At 40.0% G+C, this 17,803-nt stretch overlaps 1 protein-coding gene across 1 annotated transcript in view; it reads left to right on the plus strand.

Annotated features, from left to right (window-relative positions):
* ZCCHC4 (zinc finger CCHC-type containing 4) overlaps positions 1-17,803 on the plus strand; it is a 44,482-nt gene that overhangs the window by 5,138 nt on the left and 21,541 nt on the right. Inside the window, exons 4-6 of the mRNA XM_037529496.2 lie at positions 8,967-9,242; positions 9,674-9,754; positions 17,581-17,653. Coding sequence (XP_037385393.1) covers positions 8,967-9,242; positions 9,674-9,754; positions 17,581-17,653 — 430 coding nt within the window. The remainder of the gene's footprint in view (positions 1-8,966; positions 9,243-9,673; positions 9,755-17,580; positions 17,654-17,803) is intronic.

Here is a 17,803-nt window from a genome sequence, read left to right on the forward strand (position 1 = left end):
GAGGATTCACCAAAGACAGAGTGGGGAGCAGAACAGGCAGATTTACTGAAATACACTGCTGAGGGGAGCAGCAGGTGAGTCAGGAGAGGTCTGCTGCGCCGTGTGGGTCACCTCCCTGACCGGGGATAGAATTTGTGCTGCAGTGGCTGCAGATGGCTTCATCGTGCTGCTCCTTAACCCCGTGCGCCACCAGGGAGGCCCCAGAAAGTCTTTTTGACTGTTTCAGAGCACAGGACCTGACACGACTTCACTGACCTGCGACTCTTCCTTTCTCCTTTCTCTTATAAAACCCTCGATGGTTGTTTCCATTCTTTCAGCAATGAGTGTATACTCCTCTGACGTCAAGGGTTTGCCCTGTTGCCCTACCTAGGGGACTGGACTGCAGGTACGGTGACTGTCAGGATTGAGTCATGGGGATGGCAGTGATACCCACTTGTTGTTCAGGCCATGTCTGGTATTGAATTGAAAAGATGACAGCTTGAGGGGCTAGGTCCAGCTTTGGACATAGTCCCAGGTATGTTGTGACCTCCTTCTGGCTGATAGCAATTATAAATCATATCTGGCATTGTAGGTGCTAAAATGTGAAAAAAATATGCTTCTCAGAAATGAAAAACTAGAGTTATTGGATTTTCCTTTGTGATCTGGGGCATGCCAGGCTTTGTTTTAATGGCTAGTTTTTAGTCCATTTTCATAGTAAATATGCAGGTATGCTTGCCTTAGTGTTGTTGTGTTATTTTGTGCCTCCTGTTTTATTGCTTCTTTCTATTCTCACTATATGGTCAGTGTTATTTTTTTTAATGTTGATTCTTCTTTATTTTGTTCTAAGGGTTGCCATTGTAACTTTATTTATTTAAAAAAATTATTTGTTTTTATACAAGAGCTGGGGTATAGGCTAGAGGCGCAGGAGGGTGAGAGAATCCACCAGAGACAGAGCAGGGAGAAAAATAGGCAGAAGGACCGAAATACACTGCTGAGGGGAACAGCAGGCACAACAGGATTCCCACATGCTGCACCATGTGGAAATCTCCCTGGCCGGCTGGGAATCGAACCCGCAATGCGGATGCTACGGACAGCTTTACAGCACTGCGCTCAACCTGCTGTGCCACTGGGGAGGCCCTGTAACTTTTTATACCATATTTAATCCCCCCTTTTTAGGTTATCTTCATATATCTAAAATGAGGAATGATAAACTTAGCATATATATCTTCTCCCTATTTCTTTCCTTCTCTATAACTGCTATTGAATTTTAATTGATTATTTCCTTTTAGGGCTAAACTTTTTGCCTTTGAATATTGTTTGTATCTGTTCTGCATCATTTTTCGAGCCATAGGCTTGAAAACATGAGGAAACCAATGTACTTACACTATATCCCACTCTCTCTTCTCCTTCTCCTACCACTTTTAATTGGATTTATATTATTTATGTTTTGTGTTCTGACTGTATTGCCTGTGTTTGTTTCTGTTTTTATTCTGTGGTTGAATGACTTGGTGCTCCCCTCCCTCCTGGCACAGGGGTTAAGTCTCTGCACTATCAAACTATCTCCAGCCACTGCGGCCTGCGTTCCATCCCTGGCCAGGGAGCTGACCCACATGGTGCAGCAGACCTCTCCTGTCTCACCCGCTGCTTCCCTCAGCAGTGTATTTCAGTCAGTCTGCTTGTTCTGCTCCCCGCTCTGTCTCTGGTGAATCCTCTCACCCCCCACGCCTCTGGTCTAGACTTAAGTTCTTGTATGCATAAATAAATAAAATAAATCTTTAAAAAATGATTAGAAAAGAAAATAAAACTAAAAGGAGATAGGCCTAGAGTTTGCCTTTTTTTTTTTTTTTTTTAAGATTTATTTATACAAGAACCGGGACACTGGCCAGATGTGCGGGAGGGTGAGAGAATTCACCAGAGACAGAGTGGGAAACAGAATAGGCAGACTGATGAAATACACTGCTGAGGGGAGCAGTGGGTGAGACAGGAGAGGTCTGCCGCATCATGTGGGATTCTTGGTGGCTGGCCAGGATCGAACTGGCGCTGCAGAGGCTGTGGACAGCTCCACCAGTGCAGCGCTCAACTGCCTACGCCACCAGGGAGGCCCAAGCCTAGAGTTTTTTTTAACAATAAGATTGAACAGACCTCAAAGCATTTTGTTTCTGTGGTATAAGCTTCTCCACATGTCCTCTTGGCATCTGTCTTTTTTTCATCAGGATCTGGTATCGCTTGACAGCCAGTGCCAGTGCATGGCCACCCTCTGGGGCACTGTTAAGAGTTACATGGGTTTTCGTACATTTGTAAGGCCACTCTGATTTTTACCACCCAACAGTTGACTTCGTCTTTTTCTAGAATGCTTAAAAGGAAGTAAATATTTTGTTGTCTTGCATTTCTGAGACTGTCTTGATTCATACCTATGCAGATGATAGAATCCTAGGTTGGAAATACTTTTCCTTCAGAATATGGAAGGTAATGCTCTGTTTTCATATGTCTTCATGATGGTAATTGAGAAGTTCAAGTTCATTCCATATCTCTTATTTGTGACCTGTGATCTGCTTGATCCTGTCATTCCTAGGGGTGTGATTTTTTATGATGATCCATCTTGATGTTTTTTTTTTTCCCATCTTGCTGGGGATTGGGTAAAGCCTTTCAAACTGGAAACCTAGTTTGAAGAAGTTTCCCATTGCCGTAGAATGGAAAACCATTCTTGCTTAGTCATTTTCTGCAGTCATTTTTGCTCATTAACTTTGTGTTTCAAATTATGGTGTTTCTTTCAAGTCCTTTGCTAAGTTTCAAGCATTCACAAAAGCAGGACAGTATAAAAGAGCCTCCTGCATCCATACCAGCTTCATCAGTTATCAGCATGTGGCTAATTTTGTTCACCTGTACCCTGTAACCCTGACCACTGAGCTACATATTATGTAATTTTATCTTTAATTATGTTTCTATGTATCTTAGGTGTTTTTAGAAAAACAATCACATTTCTGTGAAAAAAACAAAAAGTTTCTTAATATTATATAACATACACTTGTTATTCACATTTTTCCAAGTAGCCCCAAAGTGCCATTTTTTATTTTATTTTATTTTTTTATTATTTTTTTTTTTTAAATAGAGGCATGTTTTACTTATTTATTTATTTGTTTGTTTGTTCGTTTATACATGCACTGGGTACAGTCAGAAGCACGGGAGGGTGAGAGAATTCACCAGAGCCAGAGCAGGGAGCAGAGCAGGCAGAAGGACCGAAGTACACTGCTGAGGGGAGCAGCGGGCGGCAGGAGAGGTCTGCGCACCATGTGGACCCTCCTCCAGTGGCCGGGGAGCAGCCGGGGATCGAACCGGCGCGGCAGAGGCCGCGGGCAGCTTCGCAACCCAGCGCTCAACCGCTGCGCCACCGGGGAAGCCCGCCATTTTTTAATTGGTTACATCAGGATCCAAAACAGGAGTCACACATTGCCTTTGTCCTGTAGAACTTCCCTCATTCTGGATTTGTTTGATTGTATCCTGTAGTGTCATTTAACATTTATTCTGTCCCTTGTGTTTTCTATAAAGTGGCAGCATCATCAGTCTCAAGTTCACTTTTTGGGGCAGGAGTCTTTGTAAGAGGTGAGGTGATTTCCTTTTGCATCATGTCAAAAGGCAGATATTTGACCATTCACTTTGTGTGATGTTGAGATTGATCATGCATTTAGATCTAGCTGGTGCGGGCCATCCATTGAAAAGTTCTGTATCATCATTTCTTCTGACAGTTTTAGTAATAATTGATGGTCATTTCCTGGAAGTTGTTAAGGGGTTTCAACATCCTTTCACTGTTTATGCTTGTATTTCCTGCAACTTTTTTTAATGAACTTTGTCTCATTTACTGTTGACGTACCTTGTTACAGTTCATCTGGGCAAAACAAGAAAAATTTTTTTTTTTTAATAGAGGCATGTTTTATTTATTTATTTGTTTGTTTGTTTTTGTTTATACATGCACTGGGTACAGTCAGAAGCACGGGAGGGTGAGAGAATTCACCAGAGCCAGAGCGGGGAGCAGAGCAGGCAGAAGGACCGAAGTACACTGCTGAGGGGAGCAGCGGGCGGCAGGAGAGGTCTGCAAGCCAAGTGGGACCCTCCTCTGGTGGCCGGGGAGCAGCCGGGGATTGAACTGGCGCTGCAGAGGCTGCGGGCAGCTTCGCAACCCAGCGCTCAACCGCTGCGCCACTGGGGAGGCCCAAAACAAGATAAATTTTTAATTCTTCCCCTCATTGTTTTTAATTTGTTAGCAGAGGAATGATTTAATATTCCAGTAACTTCCAAAGTTGACTGGTGAAGTCATTGTTTTCATATAATTATTAAAAAATTTTAAAAATTTGGTGTTTTTAGTTCATTGAAATTATTATTCTCTTTGCATCACACTTTTTGAATTTAATGTAATTTTAACAATATGATGGGAATTACATGTACAGTGACCATGGAATTTTGATCCAAAGCAGGACACTTTATGAGAGTGAAAGGGGATGCTAACCAGGGGCCCACACATGTGAAGTGGACTGTCCTAGGCAAGCAGGGCTCTATGGTCACTCTGGTGACATGTGGATTGTTAAGAGAAAATGAGCTTTTTTCATATTTTTAAACTTTATTGAAATACAATAATTTGCATACATTAAAATTGCACATATTTAAAATGTGCAGTTTGATGAGCTTTGGCATATATAGCTACCCGAGAAACCATCACCTCAGGCAAACTTCCTCTTATTGTCCTATGTCTCCTCATTCCCAAGGTCTCTAGACAACCACTGATCTATTGCTCTGTCACAATAGACAAGTTTGTATTTTCTGGAATTTTATATAAATGGAATAATACAGTATACGATACAGTTTTTGAGGGGAGGCTTGTCTGGCTGCCTTTTTGTTTAGCACCAATATTTTTTCTATTGATCTGTTTCTGCCAAGAGTTAAGAATGTTTGAACTAATGTTCCTGAGGTATTTTGGTCTTTAGTTTTATAATTTTTTTTTCTGGTTTTGGTAATAGAAGTGTCCTCTTAATAAAATGAATTTAGAAATGTTGGCGAGGATGTGGAGAAAAAGGAACTCTTGTGCACTGTTGGTGGGAGTGCAAACTGGTCCAACCACTATGGAGAGCTGTGTGGAGATTTCTGGACCTACTAAACATAGAGCTTCCATATGATCCAGCAATTCCACTCCTAGGGATTTACCCAAAGGACACAGAAACATCAATTCCAAAGAGCAACTGCACCCCTATGTTTATAGCAGCACTGTTTACAATAGCTAAGCTTGGAAACAACCCAAATGCCCAAAAATAGATGACTGGATCAAGAAGATGTGGTACATATATACCATGGAATATTACTCAGCATTCAAAAAAGATAAACACATGCAATTTGCAGCAACATGGATGGCACTGGAAGGGATCATGCTCAGCGAAATAAGCCAAAAAGAAAAAGAAAAATACCGGATGGTCTCACTCATAGCAGGAATCTAGAAAACTTAAATAAGGGACCAGGAAAATGAATATAAGAAAGTGAAAATCAAAATCAACAAAAAACTATGAACCAGAGACACTTTTTGGGGGGTGGGGGGCGGGAGGGGAAGGATTGGGGTCAGAATGGGGCGTTTGCAATTGTATGGGGGAATATAAAAATAAAATTTAATATTTAAAAAAAAAAATAGAATCCTACTCTTCAGTTTTCTGGAAGAATTTGTGTAGAATTAGTATTGCTTACATTATTTCCAATAAAAATATCTAATACAGTTTTTATCTTTGTCCTCTGTTTTTATCTTTGTCCCCTCTGATCTCTTGTAAGATTTCTCTCCTTAGCAGCTGCTTTTGAATATATTTTTCAAATCATTTTCTTTGTTTCTTGTGCTATGCTTCTCTGAGCTTCTTGGCTCTTTTGATATAAATTTGGAAAATTTCAGCCAGTTTTTCAAAATTTTTTCTGCCTGTCCCCATTTTGGGTTCTATTTTCATGTATTTAGGCCCCTCAGTGTTTCACTTTGGACGCTTTTAAGGTTGTGCCTTTGCGTTTTATATTGGGGTTGCCCTGTAACACCTTCAACTCTACCAGCGTTTTTTCTGTAGTGTCTAAACTGCTGATAGTCCCATTTAGGGTGTTTTCATCTCTGACAATTAGTTTGATTTGGGTCTTTCAAATATTTTCCGTGTCTTTCCTATCCTAAATAGTGTCTTACTTTACCTTCTTAAACATGTGGACTGTAGTTACAGTAAATGGTTACTCTGCCTATTGATGGTATCACCGCTGTCATTTCTGGGTTAGTTTGGCCTGATTGATTCCCCCCCCCCAATTATGGGTCATATTTTCCTTCTTCTTGCATGCCCAGAAATTCTTGATTTCCTGCTGGCAGTGTGAATTTTGCCTTGTATTGCAGACTGGATAGTTCTATCCCTTTATATGCTTCTAGGCTTTGTTCTAGGGCACAGTCCAGTTACGTGGCTGCAGTTTGATGCTCCTGTGCGGGCTGTGCCCCCACCTGCCCTTGCTGTTCATTTGCATGTGCTCGTGGTGGCTTTCATGCTATAGCCACAGGATAGTCATGACAGAGAGACCATGTGACCTTCTGTGCTCAAAATCGCCACGACCTGATCCTGTACAGAACGGGTGTCTGCCCTTGCTTTCAAGGGCTTGTCTTCAGGCTTCTCGGCAGGAGCAGAAGGGCATTTGGGGTAGGGCTCCTTTCTCCCTGCAGCTGTCTCCTGCAGCCTGTGTCCCCCTGAGCTTTCTCACTTCGGCTCGTTGATGGACAGGGTCGGGTGCCCCACCTGTGTACCTGGTGGTGACAGCACTTGCTCCCTGGCGGGGCTTGCTCCTGCCCCACGGGCAGTTGCTTCACATGGGCCTGCTGGTCAGCATGCATTGGAGGGCGAGGGGTCACACGTCTGCAGTGCTGTCTCTTGTCCTGTTGCTGCTCACTGTGCACTCCCCCTGCCTTCTCCAAGTCTCTGCCCATGGATTCCAGCCCCCAGCCTCCTCCCGTCCTCACCTCAACCACATCAGCTCACAGAGCTTGCCGGGTCCCCTGCTCCTGTGCTGCCAGCTTGCCCCTGCGGGGCAAGAATGCCTGATGCTGATGCTTGGGCATCAGTATCCACCCCCTCTTCTCATCCCTCCTCTCATCTTTGCTGTCTTTTTCTCATCCCTCCTCTCATCTTTGCTTCTCATCCCTGCTCTCATCTTTGCCCCTGCGGGGCAAGAATGCCTGATGCCTGATGCTTGGGCATCAGTATCCACCCCCTCTTCTCATCCCTCCTCTCATCTTTGCTGTCTGGTTGTCAGGGTCCAGTACTTGAAACTGTTGTTCCATTTATTTTTTCCTGCCTGATACAGTTTTGGAGGGCCGGTGTGCTGCGCCTTGTCTCTGCCTGCAGGTAGACACGTGGACACTGAACGTTTTGTGGAGGTAGTAGTAAGCTCAGTGTTTCTGTTGCAAAGCACGTGTTGGTGCTTTTCACGGGCGTTTCATGTCGGAGGGGCCTCTTTCTCTGCTGACATTTTTACTTTGAATGACTATAAAAGTTTATTCTTAGATCTTCCTTTCCAGTCGAAGATAAGGCTGTCAGGAGAACAGTTATCATAGAACTAGAAGCATTTAAATTTCTGATGTGATAAGCTTATTTCTTGCCGTGGCCACGCAGAACATCTATTTATCACTGCCTGGGTGCTTTGAAGCGAAACTGTGCTTACATACAGAAAGTTTTCAAACCTGCTTTGGTTCAGCATTGTTCTGTTTCTAGGCGTAGATTTGTTCAGTTGAAACCTCTAACACAGCCCCCTCTCTTAGAAGCCGTTAGTGTCCTCTGTGACATGGTTGGATATCGACATTTCTGACTCTCTCTGAGTCTTGATAATCTTATTTATTTCGCTTCTGTTTTCTTATGCTGAGTTCATAGCTGGTATTACATATTCAAAATCAGCAATTTTAAAAACATACTGTGATTATTTTCTCTCTTTAATCACCTCTAAAAAAATGAAAAGAGGATAAAAGAGTGTTGTCACTGAAATCAGATATAAGGTTCATTTGCCAAAGACCCTGTGGAACTACCCTATATAGATTTTTTGCTTTTTTTGTAAGTTTTTTTTTTTTTAAAGATTTATTATTTATTTATTTATTTATTTATTTATTTATTTATTTATTTATTTATTTATTTATACAAGCACTGGGTACAGTCAGAAGCGCGGGAGGGTGAGAGAATTCACCAGAGCCAGAGCGGGGAGCAGAGCAGGCAGAAGGACCGAAGTACACTGCTGGGGGGAGCAGCGGGCGGCAGGAGAGGTCTGCGCGACATGTGGGACCCTCACCCGGTGGCTGGGGATCGAACTGGCGCTGCAGAGGCTGTGGGCAGCTTCGCAACCCAGCGCTCAACCGCTGCGCCACCGGGGAGGCCCCTTTTTTGGTAAGTTTTAAATACTCTCTGGCTGTTGGGCGGTAGGGGCGAAACTTCTTAGACCTACCTCCATTTGAACTGCGAAGAATCAAGGAGTTTTGTAGGAACATTTTCTTTTTCAGGAGGTGATTTTTCTTGCTAAATATGCCATAAAAACTTGAAGAATGATCTAATTTCTCATTTTAAAATGACTGTCATACTGCCAGGCTGTTTAACACTTCAGAGTTAGAACACATGGATTTGTCGATAAATTTAAACCTGATGGTAGTCTCCATTACTACTAAGTTGTTTGAGTAATATATTATATTCACATTGTAAATGGATATTGATCTTCATTCAGTGACTCAATTGGTGCATCTCAATTCTTATGAAATTGCTGATTCTTTTCCACTCGGTAGGTATGTGGCCAGACATCAAGTCTAGCCAACAGTCCACAGATTTTTTTTCCACCTTTGCTTCTTTGCACACTACTCTTTAGGAAGTATTAATACTGTTTGGATACTAAAAATAGTAAAAACAAATTATCTTTAAAATATCAGTCTTAAAATATACCCTTTGGTGTTTTTTTCTTTTTATGTCTTGAAGGTACTTGAGGTTTATCGAGCTGCCCTTGTCTCAGAGAAAGTTTTGTCAAAGATGCCAGCAGTTGCTATTGCCAGATGAGTGGGAGGATCATCACGGGCATCAGGTGGTGGGTGATGTTTCTGTCACCCAGTTAAAAAGACCCAGTCAACTGCTTTATCCCCTGGAGAACAAGAAGACAAATGCGCAATATTTGTTTGCTGATAGGACCTGTCAGTTCTTGATAGACCTGCTTTCTACCCTTGGATTCAGAAGAGCACTGTGTGTTGGCACACCCAGGTATGGTCCATGACTTTTAAAGACTTCTCTGATCACTACCATTTAAGCCCATAGAAAAAAATGTGTCTTTGGTGATTTAGTGTGTGCAGGCCCAATGTGAAGATGACTGCATGAGGAAGTGCGTATGCAGTGTGCTCTCTCCCGTGAGGAGTGGCAGGCTGTATTGCCTTTGAGAGAAGTCCCTGTAGATTACTGCTCTATGAGAGTTGTTCTGATTTTATTCATGAGTTTTGTTTATAATTTTCGACTTCTCTATTTTGCCCTTTATAAATTATTTGCAAAACTGAAACCTTGGCTGCTGCCAAAGTCTCCTCAGTGTTTCTGGGAAATATTAGAAATATTAGGAGCATGTTGATGGTTGATTTGTTTGTTTGTCATTATCTACGGCCTTTGTAATTTCTTATTAAATTTGCTTTCACTAATTGCTTTAGGTTGCATGAGCTGATCAGGTTGAAAGCATCAGGTGACATGAAGTCTAACATTAAAAGCCTTCTATTGGATATTGACTTTCGGTAGGTTACAACTGTAAGGTATTCTCTCATTACAATAATATTCTCCTTCATTGTCTCCTGATTTTTTTTAAATTTTTTTTTCTCTTGTTTTGACCTTCTTATAACCCTTTAATTAACATTCAGAAACACTGGTTATAAAGCAGCTTTTTAGTCTGATAAACTCAACATGTAATCTTCCATGTTTCAGACAGGGAGGCAGTAGATTTCTCTTGTTGCTGTTGTGCTTCCTAAATCTCTGTGCAGTGTCTAGTTGGCTTTGGGTTACAACTTAGAAATAAATTCTTACTGGGTAAAATTTCTTCTCATAGGATTATTTTACAAAAATATCTGAACTTCCTCTAGGATTTTATCTCATCATGATGTTTTAAGTATGGTAAGACACGCATTTTAATGTATTTTACCAGATAATGTATATTGTGTTTTACTGACACAGCCTGAAGTGAAGGGAATGAAAACAGGTCCCAGGGCAGAGGATTGGCAGACAAGCTTTGTGGGTGAGGGTCAGAATTAAGAGCGTCTAATGTGCTGGGGGAAACAGAGGCGACAGATGACCACACCCTGAACACCCCCTTCTGGGGGTTAGTTAGAAGAAATGGATTTTTTATTTATAACTCAGGATGGCACACATGTCCTTAGTCTCTGTGAGCCTGTAAACTTGAGGTACCCTTCCTGCTTTCTGTAATTGTTTGCATTCCAGGAGTTCACGGTGAGTCTCTCAGACACGTGTTGTTGCTATCATTTCTATCATTTGTTCTTGTGTGTTTTGAAGGGATGGGGCTTAGTGTTGCTTTTCATTTAATTGCATAGAGTCTATTTGGCCAATATTTCAGCATTTGTTGTAGAGAATCTGAAATGATACATGCTTTCTCTCCCTAAAAACAAGGCAGACACATTTTAAATTTATTTTCATGTGAATTATTACCTGGTTTCCAGGTTGCCCATGTATTTAGAATAAGGCACTCACATCAGTCAAGAGTCTTTCAGTGGAAGTTCGTTTGTGTCAGAGGATGTACTGGCTCAGGTCACTGGAGCGTGGGATCCGGCAGGAGACCCTGGGTGTCCCTCAGTGTTGGCAGGGCTCCATCTTTCTGTCTCCACCTCTCATTCTGTCTTTCTCTGCCTGGGACTTCTGTGGGCAGCAGCTTTAAGCTTGCGGCCTCCAGTTTAACTGCCAAGTAGAGACATGGTTTTTCCTGAGACTTCCGGCAGCAGGACCCAGGGTGACTGCTTCTCTTGGTTGGGGGTCACATGCTCCTTCCAGAACCAGGGCTGTGGCCGGGCGGTGTGGTGCTCCGCCGGTGTGTGGTGACCAAACACACGAGGTGGGATTCTCCGCAGGAAACAGGTGTATGACTGAAGGAGGGAGTACAGGTGCTGGAGAGGCCCCCCCCCCAAAAAAAAAAATACACCAAAAAACCAGCTGTCCACAAAGGAATTAGTTAAAACTTTATACATCTGTCATTGTCACCGGCCCTCCAGTAACATGGGTGGCCCTGTCTTTCCAATAGTGCAGTTCTTTGAAGTCACGCTCACAATTGTGTAATGATTCTGAGTTCATTAAAGACAATTTTTTTTCAGAAACTAGAAAAAAGTCATAGCATTTCATCTCAAAGAACTTGTTCAAATTCCAAAGATTCCTGATTTACTGTTGTTTTTCCAAACATGAGCTTTACTTCTGTCACTCTGGATTTTGGTTTTCTAGGCCTTTTTAATGCATATAAACATTTTTTCAAAAGTAGAATCAATATATGAACATATAGTTGCTTTTTCTACTTGCTGTATTTCAGGCATATTTTGTTGTTAAAACAGACCTATTTTATATACATAAATCAGTGGTTTTTAGTATTATCCATGAGGTGGTGCAGAGCTCACCACTGTCTAATCTGAAGTATTTCCATCACCTTCAAAAGAAACACTTTCCCCGTAAGCAGTCTCTTCTTATTTCTTCCCCCGTAGCCACTGGCTACACCAGTGTACTTTGAGCCTTTGGATTTGCCTGTTGGGGCAATTTCACATAGAATCATGCAATGTTTTGCCTTTAGTGTCTGGCTTCTTTTTGCTTAGCGTATATTTTTACAGTTCATCCATATTGTAGCATATGTCAGTCCTTCGTTCTTTTTTATGACTGAATAATACTCTGTTGTATGGATCTGCCAAGTTAACTTGTCCGCTTATTGGTTCATGGAAATTTGAGTCACTTCTACTTTTTGGCTATTTTAAATAGTGCTGCTGTGAACATCTATATGCAGATTTTCATGTATATCTGTGTTTTCATATCTATGGGTATTAGACTGGGTGGTTTAAACAACAGGAATTTAGTTGTTGTTTGCACAGTTTCAAAGGTGAAAAGTCCACAATCAAGTTGCTGGTAGGTTTGGTTTTTTTTGAGGCCTCTCATCTTAGCTTGCAGAAGCCTTTCTTCTCGCTGGTTCTTCACATGGTCTGCACATCTCCGGTGTCTCCTTGTATGTCCACATTTCCTCTGTAAGGACACCTGGCATACTGTATCAGGGCCCACCCTAAAGACTTCATTTTAACTCATAGCATCTTTAAAAGCCCTTTTCCAGTGCAGTCATATTCTGAGGTACTGGGAGTTAGGGATTTAACAGATGAATTATGGAGGGACAGAATTCAATCTATCACAGGTGTATATCTTAGGACTAGATTTAGGGGTCATATATAACACTATGTTTAGTTTTTTTTTTTTTTGTTTGTTGAAGATTTCTTTATTCATTTATACAAGCACTGGGTACAGTCAGAAGCGCGGGAGGGTGAGAGAATTCACCAGAGCCAGAGCGGGGAACAGAACGGGCAGACTGATGAAATACACTGCTGAGGGGAGCAGCGGGCATGGCAGGAGAGGTCTGTGTGCCATGTGGGACCCTCGCGGGGGGCCAGGGATCATACCTGCGCTGCAGAGGCTGCGGGCAGCTTCGTAGCCAAGTGCTCAACTGCTGCGCCACCAGGGGAGGCCCTATGTTTAGCTTCTTGAGGAACTATCAAACTGTTTTCTAAAGCCCCATTTGTAATCCCACCAGCAATTTATGTGAGTTCTGATTTTGCTATATCCTTGCCAACACTTGTTATTATTCATCTTTTTGATATATTATCTCATTGTGGTTTTGTTTTTCATTTTATTGATGGGTAATGATAATGAGCGCCTTTTATTGTGCTTATGGGCCATTTGTTGAACTGTTTGGTGGAGTGTATTCAATCCTCTGCCCATTTTTTCAATGGGTTATTTGTCTTTCTATTGTTAAATTAAAAGCATTCTCAATATATTTTGGGTACCAGACCCTTATCAGATACATGGTTTACAAATATTTTTTCTCATTCTGTGGATTTTCTTTTCACTTTTGATGAAGTCTAGTTTTTCTCTCATTTCTTTGATTCCTTGTGTTTTAGGTGTCTTATCTAAGAAACTATTACCTAATTCAAAGTCATGAATATTTATACCTGTATTTTCTTCTAAGGGTCTTGTAATTTTAGCTCTTAGATGTAGGTCTTTGATCTATTATGAGGCAATTTTTATATGTGGTCTGAGGTTGGGATCCAACTTCATTCTCTTGCATGTGGAGATCCAGTTGCCTCTGCACCAGCTATTGAGTATACATTTTACATTTAATTGTTTTGGTATTGTATTAAAAACCAAATGACCATAAATGTATGGTGATATTCTGTGTATCCTTATGCCAGTACCGCACAGTCTTGATTACTGTTACTTTCTATTAGATATTGAAATTGGGAAGTGTAAGTCTTTCAGTGTTGGTCTTTTTCATATTGTTTTGGCCTTGCATTTCCAAGTGAATTTTAGGTTCATCTTGTCAGTTTCTGCAAACAGCTGGAATTTTTTATAGCGACTGCATTGAATTTGTAGATCAGTCTGGAAATATTTCCATCTAATAGCTAGCTTTCCAGTCCATGAATGAGATGTCTTTTCATTTATTCAGGCCTCTCTAATTTATTTAAATGACATTTTGTAGTTTTCAGTGTACATGTCTTACACGTCTTATATTACATTTATTCCTAAATATTTTTCTCTTTGTTGTTACTGTAAATTAAATCACTTCCTTTACTTTATATGGTTAATTGCTAGAGCCCTGATTTACTTTAAAAAATATTTGTGATAGAATTTACATAGCATAAAATCTACTCTTTTACCTATATGAAGCATATTGTTTAGTTGGTGTTAAATCAGTTAGGTGCATTCACATTGTTCTGTGCCATTCCCCAAACTCTTTTCATTTGACCTGATTTACCTTTAATTTGGAAGATTTATATAGTCCCTAACTTTTTTGCCTTAAATGCCATGCCTTGTAGTTTTACTTTACCTGAGCCTGTAGTTGAAGTCGCCTCATCAGACGGAATAGGGGATACAATAAACTTATTTCATAACTAATAGAATACATTGGTACTTTTTTCATGTCTAAAGTTCTGTGTGTTTTGCAAACAAAAGCTAAATATGTTGTGTTGGGGATATCCTACCTCACTTCATTTGTTGATATTGTAGTTTGTTAGATGGTCAGTTCTGTAAAAGGTTAACCCTGGAAATTAGGAGGAGCTGGCTTATTGAAACACACTAGTATTCTGAATGAACTTACCTGTTACCAGGGTGACAGAGTGTGCGCTTCAGATCTCTCACAAGGGCCACAGTTAAATCTGGTCATAATTCCTGTGCATAAGGAGGGCAGAGAATAGTTGCTTCTGGCGCTTTGACTTTGGTTTATTGTTGCCCCATGAACTGCAGAGAACTGCCTCAACTCAAGGGCAATTCCTTTTCAGAAGGTCTAAGATTTGAGTTAACATTTGCTAAGATGGATTTCTAGATGCTCTAATTTTAGCATGAAAGATGTGAAACTATTTAGCAAACTACCGTCCAAGTAAAGTCATGTCAAAAGAAAAAAAAGAGAAATTCTTAGGTTCATTTCATGAACTAATTTTATTCAGCTCTTGATTGCATTTCCTGTGTGTAGAGCATGTTTCACACTTGGTAGCTGACTTCATTTAAAGAGAATGAATGGCCAAATTAAATGAATGTCCTTTTGAGCAGTTTTCAAGAGCTTGTGCTTCTCATTGGTTTTGTTTGTCTTAGTCAATGGAGAGAATAATTCTTTGTGTCCAATTCCATTTTAAGTGGGTAATGTTAAGTGATTTTTCATAATTTAAAATATGAAAAATTATGCTCCCTTGTTTGTATTTGGTGGAAACTTAGAGCTGAAATCCTGACTTTTTTCTCTCTGGCTCTGCCTACTGCTTCCTAGGATATTTTGAACATGTGTGCTGGGCTGAATTTTATGTAAATGAAATTTTCTTTTTTTAATAAAAAAGTGACTAGTATGTCTTTGTGAAGCAATAAAAAATGGAGAGGGGGCAGAAATATATTTAAAAAGGGATTGTGTTTTCCCTTGTGTATACTTACAGAGCAATGTAAGACAGAAAAAAAAACCCTGAATGATAGCCAACACACTCTGTACTAGTACTGAGATAGATCTGTGTATACAGTAACTCATATATGTGTCAGAGTGGGTGTATTTAGTTAAATAGGAAAACATTTGTTTATTAATAGTAATTGACATTGTCACACAGATTTTGAAATGTTTATCAGATTATAGCATACAGGTTAAATATTTTTCAGTTACCTGAACATTTGTTTCATTTCTTCAGTGCAAATTTAAGTTTTGTTTTTTTTTTAGGATTTATTTATTTATGCATACAAGAGCTGGGGTGCAGGCCAGAGATGCGGGGGGTGAGAGGATTCACCAGAGACAGAGTGGGGAACAGAACAGGCAGACTGGCTGAAATACACTCCTGAGAGGGAGCAGTGGGTGAGACAGGAGAGGTCTGCTGCGCCATGTGGGTTGCTCCCTGGCTGGCCAGGTATGGAACTCGTGCTGCAGAGGCTGCAAATTGCTTCATGGTGCATTGTTTAACCCCTTGCGCCACCAGGGAGGCCCCAAATTTATGTTTTATGAAATCAGCAGATATACTAACAATATCTTAAATGGTACTAGAGGATTTTGTACGTAGAGTGGTGAAAAGCTGTTATTTTGTCTCCATAGAGCATGAAGAATATAGAAGGAGAAATTTTGGTTGGATATAAACATATTTATCTAATGTTAGAGACATGAAGATATAATTTTTTCTAGCCATTGTTAACTAAAATAATGATACCCTAACATTTTTAGTAAATGCTGTGTAGCTGGGATTGTATTAACCACTTTATGTACATTATCTCATTTATTTTTACCAAGTTTTATGAGGTGGGAACTATTATTTTTCCCATTTTGTAGATGAAGAAGCTGAGACTCAGATAGTTTAATTTCCTAAATTGTCAAATCTAATAAGTGACAGACTCAGAGTTTGACACCAGAGCATGTCACAATAGAGCCAGTACTCTTAACCCCAGTGTAAGAAGATGACAAACCAGGTTGTGCACTGTAGTAACACTCACTGTGGCTGGTGAAGCAGTCATAGACAGCTGTGGGTAACTGAGAGTATAGGCAGAAGCAAAGACGTGCCATTGTCTTGCTCTGGTTGAGGAGGCCCTCTCAGTAAGGAGGCGTCCCTGATTTTCCTGTCTTTCCATTAGATAATGAATTCTGTAGAAGGATGGTATGGCTCGCATGTGAATTCTTTATAACAAATCTTGGAAGTCCAAAAATCCCCTTGAAATAACAAAGAGGTTTCTATATTATACAACAGCCTCAGAAATCAGCAAGGACATTAGGACCTATATACATGTAAACAGGAAAAATATAAAGATACACATACACATACAATTAAGGATTAAAGAAAGCTAACTCTTATAAGAAATCAAATTCATGCAAATTAAAACCATAATGTGGTTTGAATTTTGCCTGGTAAATTAGCAAAAATTTATAAAATGTTAATACCTAAAATGGGTATTCTCATTCTGCTGATTGCCTTTTAAAGTGGCGTGTTAAAAGAATAAAATGATTCAGTCAGTAAACATTCCTTGCTTGTGACACTAATTCAGTAAGTATGAAATATACTTACTTCATTTTTTTTGATATTGAGAAGATGTTTTTTACTGAACTAATCTAATATATAAAAAGTTTGTATTAAATGTATTAAATACTTTTTTTTTTGTTAAACACAGTAGAAAATAATCAACTCTTGAGTGGAAATGTTGATTCAGTATTTTCTTGAAAATTCTGTTTAAAATATTTAGAGAGGGCCTCCCCTGGTGGCGCAGTGGTTTAGTGCTGGGCTGCAAAGCTGCCTGCAGCCTCTGCAGCGCCGGTTCAATCCCTGGCCACTGGCGAGGGTCCCACATGGCGCGCAGACCTCTCCTGCAGCGCCCACTGCTCCCCTCAGCAGTGTATTTCATCAGTCTGCCTTTTCTGTTCCTCACTCTGACTCTGCTGAATTCTCTCACCCTCCTGTGCTTCTGACTGTACCCAGTGCTTGTATAAATAAATAAAATAAATCTTTAAAAAAAAAATAATAAAATATTTAGAGAAGTATTTTAATTGCCTACCCATCTCAAGCATAATATATATAATCTATGGTAATCTATAATGTGATTTTTAGATATAATCTTTGGATTCATAAGGACACATGTATGTTATATATGAGTATTCTGTAATATTGCTACTGTTTTTTTTTTTTAATTTGGAAAAATATTTTATTTGTTCTGCATCCACTGTTACAGACTCCCTCAGATTTTGGGAAAGTATTATTTCAAAAAGTTAAGAATGAAATTGATTTATTAAAGGTATAATTTCATAGTTTTAAAATTGAGCTTATTTATTGACAGCTGTGACTGGACAAATAACTCCAGTAATAAGCCAATTATTTTACAGGTATTCACAGTTTTATATGGAAGATAGTTTTTGCCATTATAACATGTTTAATCATCACTTCTTTGATGGAAAGGTAAGAATTATACCATTATCTCTTTCTTACGGAAGAATGCATTCGAGTACTTCTTTCTTTATTTTTCTAGATCAAATTGTGGCTATTCCACCATTTATTGATTTTTGTTTTGGGTTCATCTAGAAGTAATCATGTTATTACTCTTTCAGG

This window comes from Talpa occidentalis, unplaced genomic scaffold (assembly GCF_014898055.3).
Source record: "Talpa occidentalis isolate TD23 unplaced genomic scaffold, MPIMG_talOcc4v2.1 talOcc4.6, whole genome shotgun sequence".
NCBI lineage: Eukaryota > Metazoa > Chordata > Mammalia > Eulipotyphla > Talpidae > Talpa > Talpa occidentalis.